The sequence below is a fragment of the Alligator sinensis genome, unplaced genomic scaffold, assembly GCF_000455745.1.
Source record: "Alligator sinensis unplaced genomic scaffold, ASM45574v1 scaffold839_1, whole genome shotgun sequence".
Taxonomy (NCBI): domain Eukaryota; kingdom Metazoa; phylum Chordata; order Crocodylia; family Alligatoridae; genus Alligator; species Alligator sinensis.
The window spans coordinates 1,528,356-1,544,316 of record NW_005841885.1 but is presented as its reverse complement, the minus strand read 5'-3'; the positions used below and the strand labels follow the sequence as shown (position 1 = coordinate 1,544,316).

Genomic DNA, 15,961 nt, shown 5'->3' with positions numbered 1-15,961 from the left:
GGAGGCGGGGGGGGAGGGGGCGTGTGCTTGGTGGCAGTGCACAATAGATCTTGGATTGCTTTTAAGTGCCAAAGGTGATCTCCTACTTAAAAAGATTGGAGACTACTGGCCTACAGCACCTTTCACATGTTTGAAAAGAGACTGCCATCATATGCTGGGTTCACAGTGACTAATCTGCATGGGACTATAGGTATAGCCTAGCTCCATCATACCAGCTTTCAGTTGTCATCACAAACAGGAGACAATATTGCCAATGTTGCACTGGGACAATCTGTGACCTGCACAACAGGAGGGGCTTTTATTTAGACAATCCCCAAGAACTGTGAAAAGAAGATGTGACGATTTAGCTAAAACATGCTATCTGGTAAAATTTCACTGTGGCAGTAGCTGTTTAAGGACTTAACAATCACTCCCAGGAAGAATAAAAGGTGGCCAAACAGAACAGTTATGCAATCCCAAGCCAGCCTGTGCAACCTTCTTCACAACACGCCAGCCCCAGAGTAAAAAGGACCCTTAGAATAGAAAACAGCCCTTACAAATCACCCAAGATTGTCTGAGTGCCAGGTCCTGAAATCAATGCACTGCTGGAAACAGTTGTTTAACAATGGGTCTTCCTGAACCAGTAAGGAAAATGTATAAGTGAGAGTGTAAATGGCACAAAACCATTTCCAGCTCCATTGCAGAGGGCTATTACCACTTGTTTCTAAAGACTCACGCTTGCTGAAATGGCACTAAAGCCAACACTGCACCCTCTACTCCAACACTTATACGTTCTAGCGGCTACTTTGTGAAAACATGTAACCTTAGAGCCAGTTTCAGCAGTACTCCAGTTTTTGAGTTCAGACCAGGTTTGCAAACATAACAGTATGCTGCCAGCCTGAGAAGAAATCCCTTTGGTAGGTATATTAGATCAACGTATATGGTTCAGAATCAACAAAGGCCAAAATAGAAGCAACTGGACAAGCCTAAGCTGAGAGGGAGGCCGGAGGCAGGAAAGTAGCAAGGTCCTTTTTATGCAGGAGTGAGAGAGAAATCCCACAGCAATTTTGATTGAAGGATGTGTCTCGTCCTTTCTTCTCTTTGGGTTTCATTATGGTCAATGTAATATCTGCTTCAGTCTTTTAGCCTTGCATGCAGTCCCCTCTGAGCAGAAATGCTTGGAGTTAGTTAAACTGCCCCATGTCCAGCTCCAGGGTTCACGATCAAACAGAATATCCCCATGTAACAATCTTCTCAATCTTCCCAAATGCTACAGAACCCAGGAAAAATGTCGGCAGTTTCTCTAGGATTTGTTCACTGGCACCCCTTCCAATTTAGGCCTTTCACTGTTAAAAAGTCTTGTGAAATTTAATAAGATCCTCGCTTTCATGAACATTGAACTTGGCCATAAATTCTCAGTTCCAAGCTCACTCTCTACCTAGGAGGTGTTGGCTCCACACCCATGCTGAGTCGGTACAGATCTCCCTTTCATATTCAGCCCAGGCAGACACTTGCCAACTTCTCGAACATAACCATTTTAAATCCATTAGGTTTAAAGATCCAAGGACCGTTACATAAAACTCTTGAGATATAAGGTCCCTTATGGAGTAAGTCTAGTGGAGAGTCTGCCAGGAAGAAAGGTGCCTTGTGGATTCTAGGCTGATCTCTATCAGGATGACAAAAATAGGAGGCACATTCTTTAAACACTCATTGATAACAGCACAAAGCATCTGCAGTCCTCTCTGCGTGGCGTGCAAAGCAACAGGGCTCAGGCAAAGCTGCTTCAGAGAGTTCAGCCGACCATAAGGAGATCTCAGAGGGAAATTCAGCTCCAAAACAATTTTATCTTTTAACAACTTCTTAATCCCCTCACCCCACCCCACTCCTGCAGCTTTACCTTTGAGCGCCATGCGCCCACACCCACCCATGCCGACTCTTGCTTCCAAATTTAAAAAAATAATAATAATAAAAACAAGATAAGTCCAACTTGATAAAAGAAAATAAATGAAAAATTAAAAAAAAACAGCACTTTGAGGATAAGTCTGGAGCGCCTGCACTAAGCCATAACCTCTTTACTGATTTTTTTTCCCCCCTTAACAGATTCAGGCACTGTAATAACATTTAATCCTCAGAAGCTAATCTAAATGTAACACTCAAAAGAAGACAAAGACAACGCTGAAGAAAAAAATTTGGCCACTGCCTTTTGGGAGTCCTGCTTTATCCCCGGAGCGAGAGCATTAATAGAGCTTGGAATGAAATGCCATTTTATTCTCTGTAGCAGGGAGGGGATTAACAAGTTGTCTTCTCTAAACCCAGTCTGAGTCATGGCTCCCTGAGCACTGAGAAAAGGACGTGGAGCAAAGTGAAGGGTGGGGAGCACTGGCCTTTTATTTACAGGCTGCTTCTTTTGTGGGTGGCTACTGATGTGCACAGTTTGCTAAACACCAAAAGGGAAGGAAAAAAAGTTCTAGGGCCCCAAACTAATTCCACTGGTTAACCAAAGAAAAGATAAATAAATAAATAAATAAATAAAAAGGCAGCAATTATAATAACATTAGAGAGACATTGTGTCCGTGGCAGTTCTCCAAGCCACCATAGCATGCAAGTAACCAGGGCACACGACTGAAGGTGCCAAGAGCTACCCATCTTCAGTGGCTTCCTGTTGCTAGGAATGTTCTTCCTGGGCAAAAGATAAAAGCTGGATCCAATTCAGGACAAACAAGAGGAAGGGCCAACTTCTTGAGATACTGCAGAACAGGCAAGGGCTAAGCTCAGATGAGTGGTCAGGCCTGTGACACAGGGTCAGACATCAACACTGAGCCTAGCATCCTGTCCCCAACAGTAAGCAACAGCAGATGCTTCTGTCATGGGCCCACTGTGTGGCCTAAGTCGCATCTCTCCTCTGTACAAGGGACATACTGAGGCTGACCTACCTACCTCTCTCATGCACTGAAGATTCCTTGGTGAAGGTCCCTGTACAGCACTGTGAATATGTGAACTGCTGCGTAAATACTAAGGAAACCCCTTGACCAGCTGCACAGAGCTGCAGGCAGTAAAAATGACAGGAGAGCAAAGGGGAAAGGGACACTGCAAAAGCCAGGAAGTGCTGAGGAAGCTGTGCCAATGCTTCATGCTTCTCTCCCCATGCTGTGTACAAGCTACAAAAAGCAGAGCTCTCTCACTAGGAGAGACGCACCAGTTTCATCCCCACCCTACCATATGTAAGACGACACAAATTCCAGCAAGGTGCCTCATAAAAGGTGAACAAACCGTGGGCAACTTGGTCTCAGTGAATAGAAAAGGCACAGTCTAGCATCGCACCAGGAGCGCAGACTGGTGCAGGATGAACAAAGAGCTCACAGAATGGGAACAGAGCTCCTCTCCAAGCCAAGGAGAACCCCACTTCCTGTTACCTCTAGGTGCAGGATCCGCTGCGGTCATGCACACTGAGCACAGGGCTGGCAAACCCAAGCTTTATTCCCAACTCAGGCACAGAACCTGTATAATCGTGTTTGTGTTTCAGTCTGTTCTTATCTAAGTTTCTCCAGCTGGCCCCTTTGACTTGCCCAGCTTGGTGGACTACCATCAGAGGTGCAGATGGACAAGAACTGTAGGCATCACACAGCATGAATCATGACTTGCTCCTTCGACTTGGCTCTTCCTCACCAAGCACATGGATCCTTGGGGTAAGGGATAAGAGGAAGCAGATTCCGCATTCCTCAGCAATGAACAAACAGTGCCTGATAACAGGACCTTGCCACATAACCTTTCAGCCCACAGTAAAGTCAGGAGGAACTTCCCCTCATTCCACCCAAGCACACAGCTCTGTCCTACTCTTGAATGGTAAAACCTCTCTCACACATCTGTACAATGTCCAGCCAGGCAGTTCTTGGTCCAGCCGCCCAGAGCCCGCACCATGCTGGGCTGCTCTGCAGCTCCGCCACCACCTGGGCTACCCTGTGGCTGCTCTGCACTGTCACCACCGCCACACAGTGCAGCCCAGAGGTGGCAGTGACAACAGAAGAGCCACAGGGCAGCCAAGCATAGTGCTGGCTCCAAGCAGCTGCTCCAAGAACTGCCTGGCAGTAGCAAAGGGAAGGGCCACTTTTTCCCCCATGCCAAGCAACAATTTTTGCCTGGCACTACTGCTGCTGCTGAGACTAGGGGGGCAAGTCCAGAGCAGGAGCAGGGTATGCTGGGTTGAGGCTGTGCACGTGGGTCCCTGCAGGGACTGTGGAGCTGGGGTCAGTGGTGGTGGCAGCCAGAAGGAGCTGCCCCAGGCCCACTGCATGCCCAAAGGGTAGCAGGACATGCCACAGCCAGACAATGCGGAGCAGGTGTGGCACTGGCTGGGGCTGCACACTGTTGGCAGTGGCAGGGAGGTGCCATAGGGCACACAGGCTCTTGGCTGTTGCACAGTGGGAGCAGGTGCTAACTGGCTCAGGGGGACACATGGGGGGCTGCCATGCACACCCACCATACCCTCAAACCCCCCGCACACACACCCTTCCCCACACAATCACACCCCACAAACACTGCACCCACCCACAAACTCCTCCCCCACACCCCCCCACCCCTGTGCCTCTGGAGGGAGCCCCGCTCACTGCTACATGCACCCAGCCCACCAGCCACCCTCCATTTCCACACACCCCACTGCCCCGACAAAGTCCATATCCACCCACATCCAAACATACACCCACATCCTCCCCAACATACCCCAGCAGCCCCCTACAAACACCATACCCACCTATCCATACCCCCCATATCCCCCACAATATACAAGAGTAAGTCTTCATTTGAGCTATTATGCAATCACCTCTATATACACAACGCAAGCATACAAGTGAGGACAAAAATGTTTTTTTAATAAATTAAAATATGTTATTGTGGATGCTTGATTTTTAGAATAGAATTTGTTTTTTTTCCCCAGTTCCAAGATGGCAAACCCCCTTCCCAAAAGGAGTACTTCTAGGGGAAACGGGAGGGACTTCTGGTGGCAAAGGTCAGTGGTTAAGGGGTGGGACGTCTGGTCTCAAGATGTGCTTGTCAAGGGGCAGGGCCACCCTTGCAGCCCTCGACAGCTCACCAAAACTCGTTAAGTGGCCCTCCAGCAGAAATGATTGCCCACCCCTGTTTTAAGAGCTTCCACTCAAAACAAGTAGGGAATACAAGGAACTCTTTCTCCCTCAATCACCAGCTCTACACAGCCATACCCCTTCTCAACTTTCAAAGCTGCAAGAGACCAACTTCCAAGCTCCCTTTTAAAGATAGAAATGAGAATCTCAGAGAAATAGCACATTAGAGCCAAAGAAGAGATCTGATCTCAGGAGGGCAGCCTTCCATTCAAACCCCCTGGAAGCATCAATTTATAATAGCGGATACCTGTGTGCTATTCAGAAGGATGTACTACAGGAAAGGCCAGGTTGCTATGTTAAAAATAAGTTATACTGGCTGGTAGTAGGGGACATACAGAAAAGAGAAAGGAACCTCAACAACCCTGCAACATTTGCCTGAGACCCAGCACAATCATTTAATACCTTTGCATTATCTTAACTGCTCCACACTGAGGCTGCATTACTAGATGAAACACCTGCAGCATAGCAAGAACAGTGGATAGACCAAATGAACCCCAGGGAATGCAACCTAGGGCTATTATACTAGGAGGTTCAACACAGTGCTTAAAAAAAAGTCCTAATACATATGTATGCATCACTGTTATACACACTCTGCCAACTGGCCACACAATTCTGGAAGCAAACTCAGAAAAATACAACACCCCCTGCTGTACCGAGACAACTGAAGAAAAGACTGTCAGGCCTTTATTACTGCTCTATAAATTTTATTTTAATAACACAGCTTAAATTTTACTAAGGAGAGACCTCCGAAAATGTAGGCAGTCTGTCAGCTGCCTTGATTTTTGGTCTTCATGGCAACCTACTGCCTGACTGTCCAAGCAAGAGTGCAAAATTATAACAGGCTATGTGATGCATTGGCAGCCAGTCATAATCTAAAAGAAACACACGGTGTAATATACCACACACTCCACTTACATACTTATTGCTATTGTATAATCTATTGATGTGGACAAGCATCGTGCAGCCTGGACCCAGCCCAAATGGACTGCATACGTTGCTACTCCAGTTATTGCATGTTGGCTGCTTACTTATGAAACTGAGCTATAAGTGCTTTGCTTAACAGTACAATTACTGCAGACTCTGCGACCATAAAGAATTCTCACAAAAATGTTTTTTTTTTCTTGGACAGCACTTAGTGCATCTGAATAATAAGCTGGAAAATACTACTAGAACATTAAAAAAAAAAAAAAAAAAAAAAAAGTTTAGACATGAAAACCATTTCAGTGATAAAATGAATGGACATTTACTTTACAAGATCTCTAAGCCAGGCCAAAAAATGTCATTTAGAACCAAAGAGCATTTCAGTGTTATTAAAAACGTTCAAGATAACTGAAGTTAGATGTTCAGTGGAATTTGCTTGTCACCACATTTACTATGTTCAGTTATTTATCCTGGACATTTCTCATGTCTGGACAACGAAACAGTTTCATTCCCTTGCTCTTAGGTACTAGATCAATGGTGCTCAGCTTCCAGCCCCATAGGTCAGATAAGTAGCACAACCAATCCTGATGCCACGGTTAGACCCAACATGGGGTTGGTGCACAGGGTCAGCCCATGCATGCAACCCCACAAATCAGCCTAGCCCTGCATGTCAGACCCAGCCACAGCAAGACTCCATATGCTGGCTAAGCCCTGTGTACGAGACCATGACACCCAGCCCTCAGGACTCCCCACAGGTCCAGAACAGTGCCACTGTTAACTGCCACAGCTCTGGAAGCCACAGCAATTAAGGCTGCCATTGCACCCCTACTGCAAAATTCCTGGACTCACAGGGAGCCCCGAGTGCCAAATGACATGGCTTATTGAGCTAGTTTCAGCCCGAAGACCAGAGGTCAAGCACCATTGTACTAGGTCATTGCTATATAGCATCTGGGGTGTAACCATTGCAAAAAGGTATGCAACAGTCCTAACACCCACCATGGCCAGTCTGGAAACTGTTAATTCAATTAGGACTTTCTAGCTGCCAGCCTCCCCGCTCGCATTTTTCTTCTCAAAGAAGCCCTGCGTTTCAAGGCTCAACCCTCTTTTGACATAGGCAGGAAGAATAATTATGTAGAGAAGCCTGGGCATTTTTATCCCAAGGTATTCTCAGACTCCAGCCACCAGGATGTCCAGATGGTACTATAAAATACAAGCAAAGAAAAAAAATGGCTTCTTACTTTATCCGATGCTCAGCATTGGTGGCCGCCTCATGGTACTGCTCCGACGTCAGCTTGTACAGTTCAGCATTCTGAAACCAAATATATAACGCTCACTGCTAAAGATCAGGATTTCATGTACCCTGTCCTGGGCTGTAATTAACTTTTGAGACAAACAAAATTCATTTCTCACCCAGGAAATATCATGTTCTCCTTTAGGACAACTCAGGCTCAGCCAATGTTAAAGCAGATATTTACTTCTCAACAGATCACAGTGGGACAACACCTGGTCTTCAGCAATGCATCACTTCTCAGAGTGATATAGGGCTGTGGGGAGGAGCAGGCTTCTGGGACCAACACAGCTTGTTACTTCAACTAACCTCCTTTTCCACAGGAGTTTCCCCATCCTCACTGGAGTTGTTTTCCAGTTGATGTGGGGACCTGGCAGTTAACTGATGTTCAAACATCAAAGCTAGCTGCTAGCACTGGAAAAAAGCATAATCTCAACCCTGCTGTCAATTGTAGTTTGCTCTAAGGAAAATTCCTCAAGTCACTGTGAACTACTTTCGCAATATAATGAAGAGCAGGTGACTTCCATTAGCCTGAAAGAGCAGGTGCAAAATTATAACAACCAACCAACATCCCCCTCTATTTAAAAAAATAAAAAAATAAATAAAGATTTGCTAAAATAGGCTTGGGTGGGGAGAAGGGTAGATATTCCCCAAGGCCCAACCTTACTGTCATTCTGTCTTTCTCCTGATCAGACGATTCAATGCTGAGAACACTCGATGCAGATCATTCATAAGCCTTCTCCTCTATAGCTTCCCCCCACCTCCTCCATCCCACCCCTTCTCTGTGACTGCACCTGATCCTGTATACAAAAGACTGTAACGGTTAGCCAGCAGTTATAAAAGGGACTGGCATAAGGCTCAGAAGAAGCATTACTGTGTCTCTGGACCTCCCTGGGTTTGTCTTCCCCTGTTCCCCGGCCAAGCCCAGAAGCACTGCTGTGAAGCCTGTCCCGCCTGTGCTCCCATTGTGTGCATGCTTACTCCTGGAAATGAGCCCAGAGCCATGCTGAGCACACATGAGAGAGAGGGATTAAGAGCAATGTCACAATGTGCAAAAATGCAGCCATCTTGCCTCATTTTGATACTTAAAGAGTGGCATGTTCCAAAACTTGGCACCAAGGCTGAGTAGACCACCTTGGACACATGAGCACTTTTCAGGGGTTCGACCTTCCCTTCTACGTATAGTGTTATCACTATCTCATCATAAAGGGCTTCTAAAACTTTCTAAGCCTTTTGATTAGCAAAGTGCTTTGACAGCACCACAGACAGGTGCTAGAGTTGAGTTATTTCTTCACTAGCTGCATTTATGCAAAGAGGCACAGAATGGAATTTGTTCCCATACACTCTGACCTAAGAATCGTGCTTAAAAACTGACTAATCACAATGAGCAACCACTTCAAAATGTGTTTTGCAGGCGGGTGTCGTGAATGTTTCCATCTATTTGTTATGCAATGGTCAAGCTTCTAATGCTTTTAAGCTCATTTTACTCCTTTCAATGATGGAGAGTTCATGTTTTAATGGAGCCTTTTTCTCTGTCCTGTAAATAGACCTGATGACTTCCAGATCCCTGCTGTTTCTTATTCACACATGAAACCACAAGACCTGTGCTCCATTAATTAAATTTGCCATTAAAAATTAAATAATGTGAATAAGTAGGTGCGAGCGTTATCTCCATGGGTTTCATAAGTCTCACCGTTTCTCCAATTACTTCCCAAGCAGTTTTCATATTTCATACTGTCTGATTTCTCAAAGGGACTGAATCTTGAGAGATCAAAATGAGAGAAAAGAGGGAGAGCCAGAGAAAGAAAGGAAAATAGGAAAATTAAACATTTTCCAGGCAATAGGAAGCAGTGCCGTCAGATGCTATTAGCCAGCAGCAATCTGCAACGAAACAGCAGCAGGAGAGGAAAACAGGGACAAACATGTTGTACGTGAGGCCCAGCATGAGGTTGGCATTTAACCCACCTAAGGAAGGAAAAGGCAGCCAAAGAGATTTGTTTGCTGGTAGTTCTATCGATTAAAGCGGGTGTCAAAGGGCCTTTGCCTACTTCAAGAGAGATGGAGAGTTCAGCTCCATGATCCCATGGCAACAGAGGTACATGAACTACATAGACAGATATGACCACTACTATGGGCACGCACATTCCTGTTCTGGATAACATCAACTGCAACAGTCACTGATGGACAAGAGTCCTGATGCAAGGAACCAGGTCAGAGGGAGTTTTGGTGCCAAATGTTGGTAGAAGGCAAGAAACCTGTAGGGAAGGGAATTTCGCTGATCAGGCGACTGATCAAGAAACCATCAGTCCTGCCAGAGACCCCAGGCTAGACAGCCTAGCAAATCTGATGCGCTTGCCATATAGGTATATGGCTGGGTAAGTGAGGAAAGAGGGGCATTAAGAGTTTAAACACATTTCAGATTAAAAGGAGAAAGAGGGAAGTTATGCACAGAGCCTATAAAGATCCTTCTCACCCAATTATGGTACTCCATTGGTTTAATTCTGGGTCATAGTTTCATAGTTTCAGGGTCGGAAGGGACCTAATAGATCTTCTAGCCCAATCCCCGGCCAGGGCGGGAGAACAACCCCAAAAAAAAAAAAACAAAAAAACACTCACCCTAAAAACAAAAACGGGACTCAAATGAGTCCAGCCAGGTAAGTATCCAGCCTCTTCTTAAAGATCCCCAGGGTAGGGGCCAGCACCACCTCCCTTGGAAGTTGGTTCCAGCTCCTAGCCGCCCTGACTGTGAAGTAGTTTTTTCGGATGTCCAATCTGTACCTCCTCTCCATCAACTTGTGCCCATTATTCCTTGTTATGCCAGCAGGGGCTAGGGGAAACAGCGTCTCCCCCAAACCCTTCTGGTTCCCCCTAGTGAGTTTATAGACGGTCACCAGGTCCCCCCTCAGCCTTCTCTTGTGGAGGCTGAATAGGTTCAAGTCCCGCAGTCTCTCACTGTAGGGTCTGCCCTGTTGTCCCCGGATCATGCGGGTGGCCCTCCTCTGGACCCTCTCCATGTTGTCCACATCCCTCCTGAAATGGGGCGCACAGAACTGGACACAATACTCCAGCTGCGGCCTGACCAGCGTCGCATAGAGGGGGAGGATCACCTCCCTGGCTCTACTCGAGATGCACCTGTGGATGCACGACAAGGTCCGGTTAGCCCTGCCAACCATGACCTCGCATTGTCGGCCCATGTTCATCTTGGAGTCAATAATGACACCAAGATCCCTTTCCGCCTCCGTGCTCTCAAGTAGGGAGTTCCCCATCGTATAAGTGTGCTGCTGGTTCCTACTACCCAAGTGCAGCACCCTGCACTTGTCCGTATTGAAACGCATCCTGTTCCTGTCTGCCCACCCCTGTAACCTATCCAGATCCTTCTGCAATCTCTCTCTCCCTGCTAGCGTGCTCACCTCCCCCCAAATTTTGGTGTCATCAGCGAATTTAAACAGGTTGCTCTCCACCCCAACATCAAGATCGCTGATGAAGACATTGAACAGCGCAGGGCCCAGGACCGAGCCCTGAGGGACTCCACTACCCACCTCCCCCCAAGTCGAATATGATCCATCCACCACCACCCTCTGAGTGCGACCCTTCAGCCAATCTGCAATCCATCTGACCGTGTAGGCATCTATGCCACAGTCGCCTAGTTTACTAATTAGGATGGGGTGAGAGACGGTGTCAAAGGCCTTGCTGAAGTCCAGAAAGACTACATCCACCGCGACACCTGCATCCATGGCCTTTGTGACCTGATCATAAAAGGCAATCAGGTTGGTCTGACATGATCTCCCCCTAATAAATCCATGCTGATTGCCCCTGAGCATCATCTCGGATGCCGGCCCATCACAAATGTGCTCCTTGATGATCTTCTCAAAGAGCTTCCCCAGGATTGAGGTAAGACTGACGGGCCTATAATTGCCCGGGTCCTCCCTTTTCCCTTTTTTGAAGATGGGGACCACATTAGCTACCTTCCAATCGTCTGGCACCTGGCCCAAGCACCACGATCGCTCGTAGAGCCGTGCCAGGGGCCCTGCAATAACCCCAGCCAGCTCCCTCAGCACCCTGGGGTGGAGAGCATCCGGACCCGCTGACTTGAACGCGTCCAGCCCCTCCAGAAGCTCTCTAACCCGGTCCTCCCCAACCTGAGGTCTGAAGGCGATCCCCTCGCGTCCGGCTTCTATCACAGCAGGGAAGTCCCGGTCCCTGCACAAGAAAACGGAGGTGAAGAATTGGTTAAAGAGGTCCGCTTTATCCTCTGACGCAACCACCAGATTGCCCCGCATATCCTGCAGGGGCCCCACATTACCCGGCGCCTTCTTCATCCTCCCAATATATTTGAAAAAGGACTTTTTGTTATCCTTAATCCTGGACGCTAATCCGAGCTCTATCTCCGCCTTGGCCTTCCTAACAGCCCGCCTGCAGGCCCGAGCAGAGGAGGTATACTCCTCTTTGGAGATTACACCCCCCTTCCACCGGGCGTACGCCACCCTTTTGGCAAGCAGGCATTCCCGGACACCCTTGGTGAGCCAGGGGGGCTTTTGGACACTCCTGCCCGCCTTGCTTCTTGTCGGGATGGACACCCCTTGGGCCCCGAGTATCGTTTCCTTAAGGAACGACCACTCCTCTTGGACGCTGAGTTCCTCTGCCCTCAAGGACCCCAGTTCCTCTCCCACTAATCTCCTCATCTCACTGAAGTTGGCCCTCCTGAAGTCTAGGGCCACCACCTTGCTGCGGGCCCTTGACACTCTACGCTGGATGGTGAATTCCAGCACGCGATGATCACTATTGCCCAGGTGGTCAAGAACCTGGAGGCCTCTTACCAGGTCGTCGCCTGCGGCCAGGACCAGGTCCAGCAGAGCATCTCCTCTGGTGGGACTGTGCACCTCCTGAATCAAGTGGAGGTCCTGCAACTCGGCCAAGAACCTCCTGGAGCGGTCCGTCCCGGCTGACTGCTCCTCCCAGCAGATGTCCGGGTAATTAAAATCGCCCATGACAACTACATCCCTTGCTTTTAGTGTCTCCGCAAGCTGGCCTGAAAATTCCCTGTCCAGCTCCTCCTCCTGATTGGGGGGTCTGTAATAGACCCCCACCGTCAAATCCCTCTCGCCTTTCCCCGCCTGGATCTTGACCCAGAGCACTTCAGCTCGCCCTTCCCCTGACCCCATACTGCTGGCAGAGGATGTGTAGTGCTCCTTGACATAAAGTGCCACCCCCCCCCCTTTTCTGCCTTCTCTATCCCGCCTGTACAGCCTATAGCCCCTAATGTTAACTGCCCAGTCATGGGATGAGTCCCACCATGTCTCTGTTAACCCTACGACATCTGGATTTGAACTAGCTATTCTGAGGGCGAGTTCCTCCTGTTTGTTCCCCATGCTACGAGCATTGGTGTACAGGCATTTAAGGCCTTGCAAGACTGTGTGCCCCCCCACCCCCCGATTAGGCAGACCATCAGGACCCCCGTTACTTACCTTTGCACCCCTTGCCCTGATGGCAAGACCCCCATTACTTACCTTTGCACCCCTTGCCCTGATGGCGTCTCCTCGTCTTCCTGCAGCCCCCTCCCCCGGCGAGTCTAGTTTAAATGACTGTTTAAATGAGTGACCGGCGGGTCACTCATTCTTAAAACTGAACAAAACACAACTAATCAACCACCTTCTGCTTTGAATCAGTATCAACTTCAGAACCCCTAAAGAGTTCTGAAATTAGGGTTATTATTATTCCCTTCCCTTTAGATCTATGCATATTCACTACAGGCCTATCCCTGAGCAAGATGGGAAGCAGATCAAGACTGATCATTCCCTTCCTGCCCTTATCTCAGGTTAATAACATGAATTTATCAATGCAGAACACCACACCACCCAGCTGTCTCTCAGTGAGAATTGGTTCCACAAGCTGGAGCTTCTCCCAAATGAGTATAGGCATAAGGGTTAGCAAAATCATCACTGCAGCCATTGCTTCCTCCATTAGCTTGTGCATCCTGCCTGTGGCCCTGCCCCAGTGCACCGTCACGCTGCCACACAGCGTTCCAGTAGCTGAAGTTGTTAGCCAGTTAGTTCTGAGTATGGAGCTAGATTTAGGTGTGGCACAGAGATTGAGCAAGCCATATATAATGTTAAGTACCCTGAATTTGATAAAGGAAATGTCATTGCAAACTTGCGTAAAAATAAGAACTCAGCGAATGTCCCACAGAGGAGCAGGGTAACTGCCAACTCAAAATAGTCTTCATGAGACTTATCTGCTATTTTAGGTAGAGCCCCATCTCTTAGAGACAACAGAGATAAGACAATCTTACCTTTCAAGTTCTTAGCTTTCAAGCTTGCTGGTGGAAAAAAAAAAAAAGGCTGAAAACATGATGCAAGTGCACTCAAAAATCAGAAGGCAAAAGGAAAAGCTCCCAAAACACGCTATTTTTGCTAAACGTCGTGAGGTTTTGGGGGGCTTATTCATTATTTCTGAGCATTTGGAGTTAGCAATACCAGGGTAGTGCATCTCTGAAGAGAAGAAAATACAAACGAGAGCTAAGTGTAAAATGTGAAGGCTTTTTCCTCTGTCAGGAGTGCAGGACTAAAGGAGGCATCCCAGACCAAAGTCCAGGTCCCTGAATTCACAGGCAACCATTTATTCAGAGTGCTTAAAAAAAGTGTGCACACCGTAAATACAAGGTACAAAACTAAAAACATTCTACAACATGGCACAGGTAAAATCGAAGGAGATACAGACACTGCCAATGACTTTTCTACTGCAAGCTGGTTCCTAGAAAGGATCCCAAGAAGATGACTACACTCAGACTGCAGAGAACCCCAAAGTTTCCATGATTTTTGCCAATCTAACTTTGGGGAGCAGAATTCCTTCCTACCCTAAAACTGGTGATTGGTTTGATGCCAAATGGAAGATCAGGAGCTCCTTGCCAGGATAGTAGTTTACAAGTACCAACAAAGGCATCCCACCCAGTCAAAACTCTCAGTTGGAACTCTTTAGTTGGAAGACATAAAGACCACCCCCAACCCCCAGAAGCCAATGAAGCATTCACAAAAGAGAAAAAATTGCTTGCCCCTGTAGGCAATCTAGAAAAGCCCTGAAATATGCAACTGTAGGCTACACTGCCAAAAAATTACCCTAGACAGCAACAAATGAAATGTAAATACATAAATCCATACCACTGTTAACTAATCAGTGGCTGTGTCTACATGAGCAGTGGATTGTGCAGTTGTTACCAGTGTTACTGCACAGTACTGTCCCTGCGCTTTTTTCTCCCCGCAATGCTACTGCACAGTAGCATCTTGTGTAGACATGCCCAGTTTGTGGTAAAAATACAAGCACAAAGAATTGTGAAAATACAACACAAAATTAGGGCAGAGAAGCAACTTCACAAAAGGAGCTCCGCACCCCCAAAAATGAATTGCTCCCAAGTCATGTTCCCCCACAAGAAAAAGCTCAGCTTCCATTTGAAACTTCCCTTTCAAACTAAAACAAGCTTTGAGGCTTACAACGTGTTTGATGGAATTCTCTTGCTCCTCTCACACGTGTGTACGCACACAGACGCACACGCACCCTAGCCGCACCCCCGCCACTCCCCGGAAGCAGCTAAAGTGTCTCAGTTCTGCATTAGTTTCCATCCAGGAAGAGCACACACCAACTGCAATTGCTTCCTCAGCCTGACAAAGGGTATTTATACCTGAAAGCTTGCTAAGAAGAATTTTTTCAACTATTTGAGTTGGTCTAATAAAAGATACCAGATTTACCCAAAGAACCTTGTCTGCCTATGTCCTTAGACCAACACAGCTACAACCTAGACCCCGAATCAGTTCTGCATTGCCATTGAAACCCATCTCGTCCAATATCAAAAAGAACATGGCATTGCTCAGTATTATACATAAACCACCTGACTCACCATTGACCAAGACCAACTAGACCCTAAGCAGATTCTAGGCAACCTCCTTTGCTAACCTTAACCCCCAGCAGCCAAAAGCCCTGATGCTGAAACACCGATTTATCCATCAGGTGAAGAACTGGGTCAACAGATCAGAAGCTGTTTGGAGAAGGGTGGGGGGAGAGGAAAAAAACAACAGACACCAAAGCTATCTTGAGCTATTTTGACACCTCAGTGTATAGAATACTGTCAGTGGTCATAGTGCTTAAAAGATACAAAGAGGATTAATGGCTGTTGAAATGTTGCCAGCCTAGATGAATGCTAGCGATACCTCTGATGAAACAGAGCAGGCCAGCAGAAGCCTTGACAAATGCTGCAGACGACAGCTGCGGGATTAGATGGTGCAATCTGCCTAACACCTGACAGACGCATCGCTTAGATTCCCTCCCCACTTTGGTGTGCACTCACCAGCTTTCAACAAAATTTCCAAATGCAGGACCACAATCAAGCTGAGGAGAATCTGCCTCCCCTGTACCTGCTAAAGGTAAGAGCACATTTCAATCTATGAGAGGATAAATAATACAGAAATAGGGGAAGTGGGGACCGCATAGCCACACCAGGGAGGCATTACTGGAATACCTACAATGTCTACTGGATGTGGTTCAAACCCCTGCTTCCCATTGCTAGTGAAGGCAGAGATTAAGACCTCACAGACTCCTCTGGAGAGCCCACAGACCTGCTGCCTTTTCTCACTTTTACACAGCACTTGCG

The 15,961-nt window shown here is 47.3% G+C and overlaps 1 protein-coding gene across 4 annotated transcripts in view; it reads right to left on the bottom strand.

Annotated features, from left to right (window-relative positions):
• Positions 1-15,961, bottom strand: part of CHCHD6 (coiled-coil-helix-coiled-coil-helix domain containing 6) — a 145,437-nt gene that overhangs the window by 56,040 nt on the left and 73,436 nt on the right. For all 4 annotated transcript variants that reach the window (XM_025196850.1, XM_025196852.1, XM_006017777.2 and 1 more), the window contains one exon: positions 7,274-7,344. In XM_025196850.1, coding sequence (XP_025052635.1) covers positions 7,274-7,344 — 71 coding nt within the window. The remainder of the gene's footprint in view (positions 1-7,273; positions 7,345-15,961) is intronic.